Here is a 14,877-nt window from a genome sequence, read left to right on the forward strand (position 1 = left end):
TATAATCTGAAGGACCAATTTTAACATAATAAATAATATAAAATTTAATACCTGATGAGGTTTGGGATGCCTCGACGACATCTCCGCTGAGATAGGAAGGTTCCATGCCTCTTCAATGGAAGGGAGCTGCCGTCTTCTATAAATGGCAATTGAAATAATCATTTTTAAATATTGCGTAAGAAAATAAACTATTTGAAAATTTCACAAAGGGAAAGATGTATCACTCCTATTAAATGTTTAGGTTTTTGGGGGTACATTAAGATTATTGAAGAATACTGATACCATCTTAGAGATTCACTATTATAATAGGTATATATTTGTCTTGATTTATCTATAACGTATGATAGAAAACATATGAAATGTGTAGTGTCATCTCCGAAGGGGAAAGGGGTGTTTTGAAGTATTGTACCCCGCTGATGATTTGTGTGAAGGCTGATTTACCATCTGATGTTCTTCTTCGGGGACATGTTGATTAACAACAGATTTTGCGGAAAAGCGATGTATTTTGTTTTCCAGAATACGTACTTGAGAACATGTTACACTGTTACAGCGTGTACAAAGATCAATATTTAATAACTTTAAAATCGCGGCTTGCTTTCATTACACATGCAAAGATTTACTGCTGTACAGGTTGTATTATCGCGGCCATATCGAAAAAATCAACATGTAAACACGTATTATCGTGCAAATTGCAAAATTGCATGCATGTATCAAAAAAGTTTCAAAAGACTTCTGAATTTTTACGCGACAATTATTGGACAGTGCTATGTCTACGCATGCGAAGTAGAACGATAGTGGTGAACCTGCCTGTAAAAAAACGAACAACACCGCGCATCTCTAGAGGTTAACCGATTTTCACGACCTGTCAAATAGTACCATAAAATGACAACATCGCATCTCGTTTATGCTTGAAGGATGAGATTGGCGAGACAGTCAGCACTTTTACGTGTAAACAGTTATTATCGCGATAGTTTAAAATACACACTATTGGTGCAAGTAAATCCATGCACGCCCACGGTGGCCGCGCGGCATAAGCGTTGGACTATAAAGCCGTGGGTCCCAGGTTCGAATCCTGGGTCTGGCAAGTACACATATTGTTTTTCAATTTGTGTGTGTCAGGGTATGGACCTAATAGGTTGAGCAAGTGGCTGACATCCATTTCTCGTAAAAAACAAAATCTGTCAATACAAACCTCCACTCTGTGGAGGCCCATATGATCCTATCAGGATCGGACATGGTCGAAAAAAAAAAAAAAAAATCCATGCATGTGTGTACAGTCGTTATAAGATTGAATTATATAATTTATAATAATGCTAGTGTTATTAGATTGTTTATTGAGTTATTGTATGAAAAAAATGCAGGAATTTATATATTATGTTAAAGGCTAAACGACTATGATATCAAAAGTTGTTATATGGTGACTATAAAATTGTCTTATGGGTTCGAAATTGTTATGTCCCCTAATCAACCCATCTCATATTTCTGGGGCTCTTTAGGGTTCCAGGAAAATAGATCCTTAGGGGGTGTCACCATTTGCCTGTGTTAGTAAGCAAGAGCGAGACAGGGAGAAGACGTATCAAAAGCGTAAGGTGATAGAAAACATACACGTAAACCCAAATTCAAATATAAACTCAAATAAAGGAATCGTTTATTTTAATTGGATCATAAAACAAATGATAGGTTACTATTGTTTGATAGATGACTGAAAATGTTGACAGGTGGCACTATCACCTGGTATGATAATGTGTAGTTAAATAAGAGTAGCATTTAAAAAAAAAAGGAGAATTTGACTGACTTGCTGGTGATGGAAGGCATCGGAGCCTGCGCGAGGTGGCCCTTGAGAAAATTGATTCTGTGGGCGAGGGGCGGGTTGCGGGGCGAATGTGGGAGAGATGTGGCGGCGTGCGACAGAGAGGGCTGCGAGGCTCCGTTCAGGTAGCAGGCGAAGGCATCCCGCGCCATGAGGCAGCTCTCATAGAGGATGCCGAGGTTGGTCCACGCGGCCGAGTGGCACTTGTCAAGCTGCACGGCGCAGATGTACGCCTGCAGCGCGTCCATAGGCTGGTTCTGCTGCTGGTAGAGTACCCTGCAATCACATTTCATATATAACATCACAGATCACCCTTCGCCTACTCTCACTTTTAAAGCGACAGACACTTCAGTAAAATCTATTTTATGAGATGTAAGGCAAAAAAAACATTGGCATGCAGTCTACAGATGCTATAGATACGCAGCACCGCTAGAATTGATCATTGAAGTGTTATGGGTTGGTTTTATTAAAAGATATTATTAATTATATCTAACGTTTTCTTTTATTTCCGATTTATAACACAAAATCACATACAATTATTATTACTGGTATACTAATATAATGTTGAATATTACAAGGTACACAATGCGTCTTTCTTGTGAGACGTCCAGCTGTAGAGTGATTTGTTATTCTGAAATACTTCTAGGAAGGAAACAATAAATATGATGCAAAAAACTTAAGAAATGACAAGATGCAACATGTTTCAGCCTGTCGAACCCACAGGCTGACAAACTAACGGTACAAATTTGAATGGCACATAACACCTCCCTTCAAAAGAATAAACTTATGGTACACAATTTTTACCATGAGTTTGGTTAAAAGAAATTATAATCATATTAATACATTGGTTTTCGAAAATAGATTTTGTTGTGAACAATAGATTGTGATGTGTGACAAATAGATTTAGAACAATTGAAGTCATATTACATACAGGTATATATATATATTTTTTTTTTTTTTTTATTTAGAAAAACAATAAAATGCTTAATATTAGTACATATTATAATAAAGTAAATAATAACATAATCCTTTGAATGAGATTATTTATTGTGAGGGATCTAAATTAGCTTGCTTAATTCTATTTGTGTGAACCTTAACTAACTTATTCTGAACCTTAATTGTAACGGACTGTTAACCTTGACAATTTCGTGAGGTCCTTGGAAATTAGGAGATAATTTTTTTGATTTATTTATTTTAGAGGCATTATTGGTTAAGTATATTTTATCACCGATTTTAACTGTTCTTGAGGTCTGTTTAAGGTTCTGTCGAGTGATTTTATTTTTCTGACAAGATTCACATTGTTTAATGTAATCTTTGATGTCTTTTTTCATATTCGTCCATTTGTATTTTAGACGTACGCGATTTAAGGTTCTGTGATATCCGGAATGTTCGTTTATGGGAGACTCCTGATATTCTTTAAGTATTTGTGGAATTTCATTATGATTAAGGTTAATTATCGTACTTATTTCTGAAGCTATTTCTTTGGATATTGATTTATCATTCGAAATACAGTGTGCAATCGATTGTTTTTGATTTGTAAGAGATTCATCGGTTTCATTCAAGTTGACATTGACATTTTCATTTTGTTTCTCGATGAAGTCATTGTATGAATATGAAGGATTACACGCTGAAGAATTATTTATGAGAACAGTACTTTGATTGTCAATTTGAGACAAAGCGTTAGTATTTGAGTTTGTAAAATCAACGAAACTTTCGTGTTTATGAAATGGTTCGAGAGTTATTTTATTTGATAAGATATTGACTAACTTAATACTGTTGTTGACGATTGTGGCATATACTTTATTTCCTGGAAGTACCTTTGCAAGAGTACGTGATAAGTATACGTCTGGAAGTATTTGGATATTCGGTATTACACCTTCGTTAATTTCAGGATTTTGAACAACTAATTCTATAAGGGTTTTAGATCTAGGCTTTAAAGTATAGATAGGTTTGATTTTAGTGAATATAGGAATAATTTCATCGTGAATATGTAATGTATTTGTTTCGTAGTCAATCTTTGCATTATTATTGACGAAAAAGTCATGACCTAGTAATCCGTCGAAAGGAATATTAGTGACATGGTTTGAAATGACGTGAATAGTATGATGAAGTTGCTTACATTTTAAAGGAAATGTTAAATTAACTGTTCCGATAGTTTTTACTGGATTCGGAGAGTTATCGATACCTTTGAGCATGACAAGTTCAGTTTCATTAACAAGTTCGTTTCCATCTAGGGAACTTATCTTTACTAATGAAATGTCGGCGCCTGTATCAATCAAAAGTTTTAGATTTTTTTTTCTGTATATGGAAATTCAACATACGCTGTATTTGGTTCTAATGAAAATATTCTGCCTGAATGCTTTGCACGGACCGGGAGGAGGCAGGTCTCCTGGAGTGCTGGAAGTTGATAATTTTGAGAATTTTGCGAGTTTTGAGAATTTTGTGAATTTTGCGGAGATTGATGGAAAGAAACATTTGGATTTGCTTGATTAGTTTGAAGCTGAGAAGGATTTGAATTATTTTTAAAACGATTATTGTACTGTCGTTTTCTGCACTCTTCGATTAAGTGTCCTGATTTTTTGCAATATCTGCACACTTTATTTACTGAAGTTTTGAACTGATTTATGTTTTGATTATTGTAATTGAAATGATGCGACTGATTATGATAATTATTTTTAGAGTTTATGTGCATACCTTTGAAATCGTTTAAAATCTTATCCTCGTCTATAGCCACGTTTGCTGCTTCTGTTAATGTTGTTGGTTTAGACAATCGAACTACCATAGACGTTTGAGGATTGATTCCTAGCATGAAAGTATTTAGAGCGCTATCCTCAATTTGTTTAATGCGACCTTTTAACTCGTCGTCATCCTTATGTAATAGTCTAATTGCGTTGATGAGGTTATTTCTGCAATTCTCTACACGCTGAATAAATTTGATAATAGGTTCTTTATAATCCTGTTTGCAATTTCTGAGTTCTAATTCTAATTGTGATGTATGTTTATTTTAACCGTAAGTAGTATTTAGAAAAGATTTGAAATTTTCATAAGATTCAAATTTATAATTTGAAATTGTATATTTGGCATTACCTACTACGCAGTGAATCATGTATTTTAACAGGACGGGTTTCAATTCATTCGGACATATCTCAAAAGCTGTATCACAGTCATTAAGAAATGGATAAAGATTTTTCTTTTCTCCATCGAAGGTTGAAATAAATTTCATCAAGGTATCTAAACTTAGTGACGACATTGTATTATTGTAGTGATTGATAATTTTCATATAAATGAAGGAATAATTAATTTACCGTTCTGTTGTGGAGAATAAATACCTACACTTTACACTGTCACTGTTACATACACTAAGCACTCGACACTTGGAGATTATGTCTTGAAGATTTTGAAGATTTGAAGACTTTGAGACTTGTAGATCTGATGGACGCTTGAAGAATATGAAGCTGTAGCTTGAAGCATTTGAAGCTGGAGCTTGAAGAATTGGAGTTGGAGCTTGTAGAATTGGAGTTGGAGCTTGAAGAATTCGAGATTGGAGTTCGAAGAATTGAAGATTTGAGTTTGTAGAATTGGAGTTGGAGCTTGAAGAATTCGAGATTTGAGTTTGAAGAATTGGAGATTATTCGTCGAATTCAGGAATTTGAAGATATTTGAAGACTCTTGATTTAATGATTTTGAAGATTTAGGAGAATATACAACTTTATATTATTAATTAGATTTTTAATTTCCGTTCGTTTTTCACAACGATGTACTTTAAAAAACAATTAGTTTATACGTAATATTATTATGTGTTTTATTTTTAGGATTCTTGCTATTTTTAAAGAATTTGAATTCACCGTTAATTTATTTCACGTTATTTAGCTTTATCCACACTTCCTGACACCAATTTTATGTTATGGGTTGGTTTTATTAAAAGATATTATTAATTATATCTAACGTTTTCTTTTATTTCCGATTTATAACACAAAATCACATACAATTATTATTACTGGTATACTAATATAATGTTGAATATTACAAGGTACACAATGCGTCTTTCTTGTGAGACGTCCAGCTGTAGAGTGATTTGTTATTCTGAAATACTTCTAGGAAGGAAACAATAAATATGATGCAAAAAACTTAAGAAATGACAAGAACCCACAGGCTGACAAACTAACGGTACAAATTTGAATGGCACATAACAGAAGTACTAACCTTTATAATATTATTGTGTATGTATTGTGCAATTCTATGGAAAATTTGACATAAGTATACTTCCTCAGAGCGATTGAAATGGTTTGTGGAGAATTTAAAAATTGCATCCTGATTTGTGAATAATTAAGAAATTCATTTACATTGCTAAAGTAGATTAAGTATATAATAGAATTAAACAAATTTTAATATATTCGGAAAATTATAGAACTCTAGTTTGTAAGACTTTCCATGTCTTCTATATTATTATATGAAGTTATAAACTCTAATTAATAATGCTTTTTTAATAACATCCCTACAAGAAAAAACCTCCGCACACTCTGAAGGAAATTCCCATAAGAATGAGTTGTTTTTAGAAATTAAAAATTAAGTACCTACTTAACATAACGATATATCTTTTGAAGCATTACGATTTTTTCACTAGAATAAATTTTCAATAGAATAGAAACAATTCGGAGCCCAGCTCGGTTAGAAACAGATAAGAAATGTCCACCACAGTAAAAAAAATATATATAATCTTGAGGAGTTATTATATATACCGCTAATTATTTATATACAGTCTTAGAAACCAATCATAAGCGGTAAGAGACAAAAAGTGTAGGAGTACTAACCCTATGGAGCACCATGTGTCGGCGTTCCCCTCTGACTTTTCGACGGAATTCCGGTAGGCGATGAAGGCGTCGTGCACTTTGGCCTGAGCCGCAAAGCACCTGCCCAGCAGGTAAAGACCTTGCCCGCTGGCCGGCTCTGCCGCCACTGACTTTTGCAGACACCACCCTGCGCCGCGCTCACGAAGACCGCGCTCCCCCAGCCCGCTCACACACTGGTATAACCATCCTGCAAAATACAATAAATTATGTAGGTGGTTGGGTAATATGCAGAATTTTTAGATAGAATACATAGTGTAAGATTAAAGATTGTAACTCAGTGATATTTAAACCGTGCGCCCCTTAAAAAAACGAAAAAATAATGATCATAATTAATTCAATGTTCTGGTGCTCTATCACAATAATTAATTTGTATGGTTTGGTGGCTGTTTTCTTCAAGCGATAATAAAATGTAAGCTTCATTTCTCTTATAGGGTGACCATTCGGTCTGTTTTTTCGGTCATTTTTAAGGGCAGTCACTTATTTTGGTGATACATCCTTTTACACTTACACTTTTTCTTTCAAAATCTGCACCTACTGTTTAGTTTTGTTGATATATTAAGAAAATATTAAAGAAGGCCATCATGTCGTCGTCCTCTGATTTGATACATGCAATAAAATATATATGAGATCAAACACCTCCTGTGTAGAGTTGAGTATCGGGAATTCTCGAGAAATTGTCAAAAATTTCTGTCCCGAATCCTGAGAATTGAAATTTATAATATTTCGGGAAATCCCCGATCTCGAGAATCTTTTCTCGGGATTCGGGATTTCTTTATCATCAAATATTAAATGAAAAAACGATTTTTCTTTTTCACAAAATTGGAGAATCAGCAAACGAGTTCCTATCCAGCCTAAAAAGAAAACTAACAGATCGTAGATCTAGCCCTTTGTTATCTGCCTTTAAATATTTGCACGATCCGGTGAACAGCTGTCGTGACCGTGAGAAATCTGTATCTTCCAGACGTGTTCCAAAACAGAATTAATTAAAGAAGCCAAAGCGTACCTGGTCTGTCTTTTTTCCACAAGCATTCAAGAAGACTTTTTAAAGAAAAATTCAGTTTCCGATTTTGACGCTGATGCCGTGTCCGTGATTGTGAATAACAGCGACGAAGAAGAAGATATGGCGAAACAACTTGAAACATATGTCCAGCAATGCTCAAAACCAAACGCAAACATTGCACAACATGCAACATACAATTTTTATGTAATTTGTCCGTTTTAACACTGATTTTAGGATTTTTTACAGGTTTTTTTTAATTTACTCGATATCTCGAGAATCTTTTCTGGAAATCCCAATCTCGAGAAATATCCAACTCTACTGTGTGCAGGAAATTTTGCTACCACACGCTACCAAAATAATATTGACTATTGACTGCGCAGCTTTATAGATCCCAATGTAATGGGGGTTTCCAGTGATGACAGTTGAAATTGTATGATGACAAAAAAGATCGAAAATACCAAGGCAATTAACATTCTTGTATTTAGGTACTGTAGTAAAAAAAAATACCTTTTTCGAAATTTACGATTTCCAAGCATAGATTTGATTTCGTATTTATTTGATTTCGTATTTGTTTGATTTGCATACGTACTAACCTAGTTGTCGGCAAATGTCAGCTTTCAGGGACGTGGAAAGATTGGTTTCCCTGAGTAACGCTTCATAGGCGTCGCGGGCCGCCCTGCTGCGCCCCTGGATTTCGTAAGTGTGCGCAATGTGAAATCTCACTGTAAATTATAAAATAACATACACATATTAGAAAAAAGCCCAAATTTGTAAGGAGGTGGATTCTCTATAGTTCGTGAAAATTATCAATCAAATGGAGGATATTATAATATGAAGGAAGGATGTGAAATAAAGGATTGCACAATTTTATATCAAAAGTATAAAAAAACACGTATACTGTCACTGTCACTGTCCAGTGTCCAATTAGAATTTAGATGCATAGATAGATCTAACATTCTAACCTAACCAAATAATCTGTAGTAGTATGTACCAAATTATTATTATATGCTTACGAATTACACAATATTCAGAAAGTAATTGAAAAGTTACAATTTCATTAGCACATAGAAAAAATATGATTATCGGTATGTAACTACATACGTTTAATCATTGAATTTAATGTAGCGATGTAGAAAATATATAACATACCTATTACTATTTTAGAATATCGTTGAATACTTGCCAATTTGCGAAAAAATTAAACAATGTGCTTCTATAAAAAAGTACATACCTTGATAATAATTAAAGCCTACGTAGAAAACTACATACATACCTATTTCATAAGTTGCTTTGTAAATTTTGACAGAATCTCATTCAGTTTCTTTGTAGGTATTACCGAGCGGATAAAAATGTATATCGCGACCTACCTCAATGCCTTACGCGTTGCTCTACAATAAAACGGATTTTCATCGTCAAAAAAATATTATGTTTTCCGATACTAATAATAACATACTAGTTTTTTACCCAGTAATAAATAATTATAGATACTACTGTTGATGTATTATTTTAATGGTAATATTTAAAAAAAAGTGTGTAAGTAACTCGGCACTGACTTCGATAATAATATGTACCTACCTACTTACTTACTCGCCCGAATTATTGGCATATTGTATATTATAGTAAAAAGTGCATTATAAAAAGCTTTCCGACAAAGCATGAAATACCTATAACAAATGCCATACGCTCATCTATGTGTAGGTGCCAGGGAAGTTGTGTTCCCTGGTAGATAGTGGGTACATACTATTTAGTTGAAGTCGGCGGTCCGATAGACTTGGGACTGTCTAAAGAAGACAAATTTGAAATGTAATAAAATTATTGTTCGGCGAACCGTCGAGCTTGGTGAAGGAGGTCTCGGAGGAGTCGTAGAGAGCGAGTTGCAGGTGCTTGGCGGCAGGCTTAAAGTGGCCCAGCGCCTTGAACATCAGCCCCAGTCGCAGCTGCGCCTCCGCCGCCCGGCTGAATGCCGGCCACGCGTACAACACCTGCTGAAGCGCCTTGATTGCCCTGAGGAACGCAATTTTCATTCACCACTACTTCCACTTGTACCAACTGCAGCTTATCATCGAACCCTTTGCATGCCATGCCGGCTGTACACGATGCATACGATGCAAGGGGCGGAGATGGGTGGAGAGGCATTCGTGCATTACGATACGCGCCACATCCACATATCGATGGCTCAGTGTCGAAATGTTTTAACTACCAAAATGGCAAAAAATATTTAAGAACAGAGATGGGTTTAGAATTTTACGTTTAATACAGTGTAAAAATGTTATACATCCCTAATTTTAAATAGCATTCTTACCAACCTGCGTTGACAAGTAGTGAACAATGAAATAGTTTCATACGTGTATGAGATCTTACCACATTGTATCACTTAATATGAGTAATGCGCGAATTTCTCTACTCATACGCATCGATTTTATAATAACTTATTGAGTATAATAATATTATGTACCTATTCGACATAATTTAGTCAATCTGATCCAGATGAAAATGTATAAAAAATTGATTTTTTTAGTATCAAATATTTTCATTCTATTCTGAACGTAAAAAAATGGATCATTACCAGATTAATGAATTTAAAAAACTAAAATAATATTGCTCGTCGATAGAAATTTACTAGGTACTTTGAAACACATAATAATATGTAATACCTACATTGAATTTTATTGCAGTTACTAGAGTTACGAGTATTGCACATACTCAAAAACATTGATGACCTAGCTAAGAATATATTAGCCAATATGTATTTCTTTTAAAAATTCTTCATGCTCATGCAAAAATAGTATTTTGCGTTTTTCCAACAGTTTGACAATGAGCATCGATATTGCGCGGGGTGCCACCACCCCCTCTTCGTCAATCGATCCCTGGCCTCCGCAGCAAATTAACACTATTATTTTATGTATTATTATAATATTCTTGTACCTACAAATAATAATTAATGCATTCGCGCGACTCAATTACGTGAGTACTATGTTGAACTCCACTAAAATATAGTCGCAATTAAGAAGAATGATTGGTTTTATAATGTACGTCGAACGAATGTGATAAATGATAACACCATGAAATAATAAAAAAAAATGAACAATTTTCTTTCGAGATTTACAGAACTTATAATACAATGATTAACTCACGCATCATAAGGTGTATCAATCAACCTGTAATGTAGCTAAGGAAGCAAAGTCGAATTATTATTAATCTACTTTATTATGTATGTGGCACGGGCAAGTAGCCACAGGTGGAAAGCACCTGATGTTTGGACACACCTGTCATTTAATTTTATATATGTATAAGGACGTGTCTTCGTAAAGATGGCGCGATCAGCTGTTGTTAATTGCCACCCTCACGATGACACCAAGCCTACATAAATTTATCAATATTAAGTATTTAATTAATACTACATGTTATTTTCCACAAGTTAATAAAGACAATCAAATAAAACTTCTGGTTTTTATTGGTAGATTAAATTTCATACATATATAAGTAAATAATTCAATCTGACGTAATATTATTATGTATTATCTTTTATTTTTTTATTGATTTATTAGTAAATGAGAAACCATTGTCACCTTTAAAAAAAGGACAATACAACAATTTCACTTAGGTACCATACAGATATTTCAGATATTTAGTATCTCCATAGATTCGCGCAAACGGAAACGACGAAATTCAGATTCAAAAGACAGATCGCATTGTATAAAAAATAGCAGGCAGATACTCTTCAATAATATGCATTACGTTTGATTTAAATTGCATAGGTTGGTCCTTAGGTTTTATGCGTAACACATAATATTATCGCACTGACCTTATCAGGCGGCGAGGATAGCCGCGCCGCGAACCTCTGATTTTGATCGATTTATCATTTTACAGTGGACAGACAGGATTTACAGACCACTGTAGCTATAATATGCCTTATCTTTACAATTTGTGTGTAAAGAACCAAACTAAGCAATACAGAAATACTCAAGAAGTCAATTATAATGTTTGAACTTTTTAATAGAATTCTTATAACATTCCATATGAAAAACTGCTCAGCACGTTAGACAGTCGAAAAATATTATTTGGGAAATTTTGGCACGCGTACCTACGTAAAACGATTCGCCAACCCTGATAATATAATGTTTAATTGCCCACGATGTCAAAGAGGTGAGATTTATTATAGGGACACAGACTATGAACTTTTTCAGCATAACTCTAAAAGTACCCCACCAACCACCAACTGGTCATAAATAATAATCGATCGAAATAAAATCGGTGATCCATTGGATACACTGACCTATAAAATTAAATTAAGTTGATCATATTTAAAATTATCAATAATTAATAACATATTATTTTTAACATATTTATTCAGCGAAATAATTGTTTTGCTGACGCAAATTACTTCAGGTCATTTATATTGAAAACTAGGCACAAGTTCCGTGTGGAGCTAGTGATACTCGCGTTGGAGCCTGGAGGATAAGTCGGCTATGGAGCAGGCCGTACACACAAGGGACCCAAAAAATCAAACCATTGCACATGGTATAATAAATACTTCTTCGTTATGTATGACCTCATATCCGAGGATCATGATTATTTAGCTATCTTAGAGCCTTCTCAAAGGTATGGTTACACCCTTCTCGGCACTCTACGGCAGGCAAGACCAGTGGAAGGCGGTATTCATGAATAATAATTGGTGGATGCGACAGTTCGCAATAACTCATAGTTATAACCGCATGCCAATGTCCATTGCTGGACTGAAAGTGTCTGAGGTATGTACCCGGAAAAGTGCGGAGGTCCACGGGGTAAATGCAGAAGTCAGTGGTACCTGTTAGATTTTAATCCCGCCTCCTCCCTACGTCTTAAAAACCACCCATACCATATTTCTGTGTGCGCGTCTGCGCTGGAGTGATCGAGAGTCAAGTTGCCACGGACTTCCTTCTCCCAGACGAAGTGCAGACAATGGCAGAAAAATATCGGGGTCATTAGATTCACTCCAATCAGTAAAAGTCACGACTGTCAGCAGTGGTAAAAGAACGATCATTGGGTATAATGAGGGAGCATATTCTGTCAGTCATATCACCGGATTGTGATGAATAGATGGTACTACCCATGGCCCCCACATCCTGAAGCGGGCCCCCAGGCTAGGATGTTTGGCGCCCCCCCCCCCCCTAGCTATCGCTAAGGGTAAAGTCAGTGTGACGCGCTGCAGTAGCGTTATCCAAATTTAATGGTGTATTTTTAGCATTTTTTCCCAAATATTTTTAATATGTACTTACATCCATTTGAATTATGGAGTTGTTGAGTATCGGCACACAGTAAAAAATTGCATCGTACACCCAAATAGTCTTAATTATTAATATTATCAAAAGAAAATAGCACCGCAGGCGACTTTTTTACCATTAGAGCAAATTTGTGATCTGTGATTATCTCGGTATGGTCGGCTCGTCACGCCGGGCCCCCAGGCTAGAGCCCTGTCAGCCCCCCCCCCCCCCCCTTGTGGGGGCCATGACAACTACCTACTGTATAGGATTACTAATAAGAATAAGTAATATTACGTAGTCGCGACGTAAGGGGGCATGGTATTCAAATCAAAGGATAATAAATGGTATCAAGTGAAAAAGTTCAAGTGAATACAGCTATAATAATCATAGTATTGTTTTCAATTCGTCAAATAAAATCCTCTTCAAAGAAATGTTGAACCCTTCACAATTTGGTGTTCCATAGTTACTCATTATACAAATCATAGGTACTATACCTATAGGAGAAGGGTGCATTTGCGGATTGTATTGTTGTGCAATTGTAATATCACGACATCAGTAAGTTAGTTGCATTGTGCATTCTAATCGTGTCGCAATCGACGACCAGTGCCGCACTGAGAGATCAGTATAAAAATTAGTACAATAATTGACGATTTGTAATTTTAAAATAGAGCGATTTCTATAGAGGAAAAATTTCCCCACACCGGATTGTAAATGATTCTTCGGTAGCGCCTAAACGAGACGAAACCTTCTCTCTCGCCGTCTCATGTCATACATTTAGTATATTAATAATACAATAGAATTTGGCCCAACCACGGGATTTGGCCCGCGACCCATTATAGAACATACGAGAGTAAAAACTTTCTCTACTCGGCGCTGATTTTATTATTGCTATACAGGTCATGAAATGCGATTTTAAACTAAGGCTTTAATACAAATATCACAAATCGATAAATAAGAATTGGCTTATAATAAATAAGCAGTTTGTGCCTTTTGCCAACACTGCCCATAATACATAATATTTCCATCATCAGCCGGGGTCGATCCACTGCTGGATGAAGACCTCCCCTCCACTCTTCTCGGTCCCTAGATCTTTGCTACCACGTACATCCACCGAACTTTATGAGTTCGTGAATCCAGCGGGTAGACATAATTATTATATATTTATTACCCAAATAAATTGGCATTTATGAGCATATTAGCCCTACGGGATACATGGAGAAATCCCGGTAGGCCGACGAGTTTCTAATGATTTTGTTTTTGTCATGCCACACATTTTTTTACAAGTCGTTAAGAATGCATATATCTACCTTAGATACATGCATTATCTAATATACCTAGATACCTAATATTGAATGTGATTTAACGGGATAATTCCTGGTGTCTTGTCGTAGTGTCAATCACTATATCACTCCTCTTCAAGCCGTTCAGTTATCGACCCTAATATTATCTATTCACCCCATGACTTTCTTCCAGTGTTAGGTAATATTTAATTATGGGAAAATTGACTAGAAAATTTATCCGGCTGGTTTTAGGTAACCTACCAATTCATCTGAATCCGCCCCTGTGACATCAAAATATTTTTGCAACCTTCTAGACTGTGAGCCGAAAAAAAATATAATAGGTACAGTTTGTGCTGAAATAGTGTGCTTAGATCGGCACAGTTGTGCCTTCCGAATAAACCATGCATTTTACGGTAGATGTATTTCTAACTGCAGTGCTTTTTGGTCTTGCACAAGTAATGTTATTTTGTTGAGAAATCATTCTAGAATTAATCATAGTCACGCTAAATGTGAAACAATCTACTTATGTACTAACTCAAATTTATTTATTTTACATAATGAACATGACAAATTCAAAGCGTTCACGACATGGCATAAAAAGAAGTGTTTACAATATTGAAATACAAATACAGGATAATTAATATGAGTAATGGAAGCACACCCACTACCGAGTGAACTAGGATGATAGACCATA

The 14,877-nt window shown here is 35.3% G+C and overlaps 1 protein-coding gene across 3 annotated transcripts in view; it reads right to left on the reverse strand.

The window, feature by feature from the left end:
- Utx (Utx histone demethylase) overlaps positions 1-14,877 on the reverse strand; it is a 107,626-nt gene that overhangs the window by 13,913 nt on the left and 78,836 nt on the right. For 2 of the 3 annotated variants that reach the window (XM_085946325.1, XM_085946324.1), the window contains 5 exons: positions 9,489-9,664; positions 8,254-8,382; positions 6,622-6,847; positions 1,796-2,086; positions 52-136 (listed from right to left, as the gene is read on the reverse strand). In XM_085946325.1, coding sequence (XP_085802451.1) covers positions 52-136; positions 1,796-2,086; positions 6,622-6,847; positions 8,254-8,382; positions 9,489-9,664 — 907 coding nt within the window. The remainder of the gene's footprint in view (positions 1-51; positions 137-1,795; positions 2,087-6,621; positions 6,848-8,253; positions 8,383-9,488; positions 9,665-14,877) is intronic. The other variant, XM_085946323.1, reaches the window with a different exon arrangement.

The sequence above is a fragment of the Rhyacophila brunnea genome, unplaced genomic scaffold, assembly GCF_057557595.1.
Source record: "Rhyacophila brunnea isolate RB1 unplaced genomic scaffold, BYU_Rbru_1.0 scaffold_2, whole genome shotgun sequence".
Classification (NCBI taxonomy): domain Eukaryota; kingdom Metazoa; phylum Arthropoda; class Insecta; order Trichoptera; family Rhyacophilidae; genus Rhyacophila; species Rhyacophila brunnea.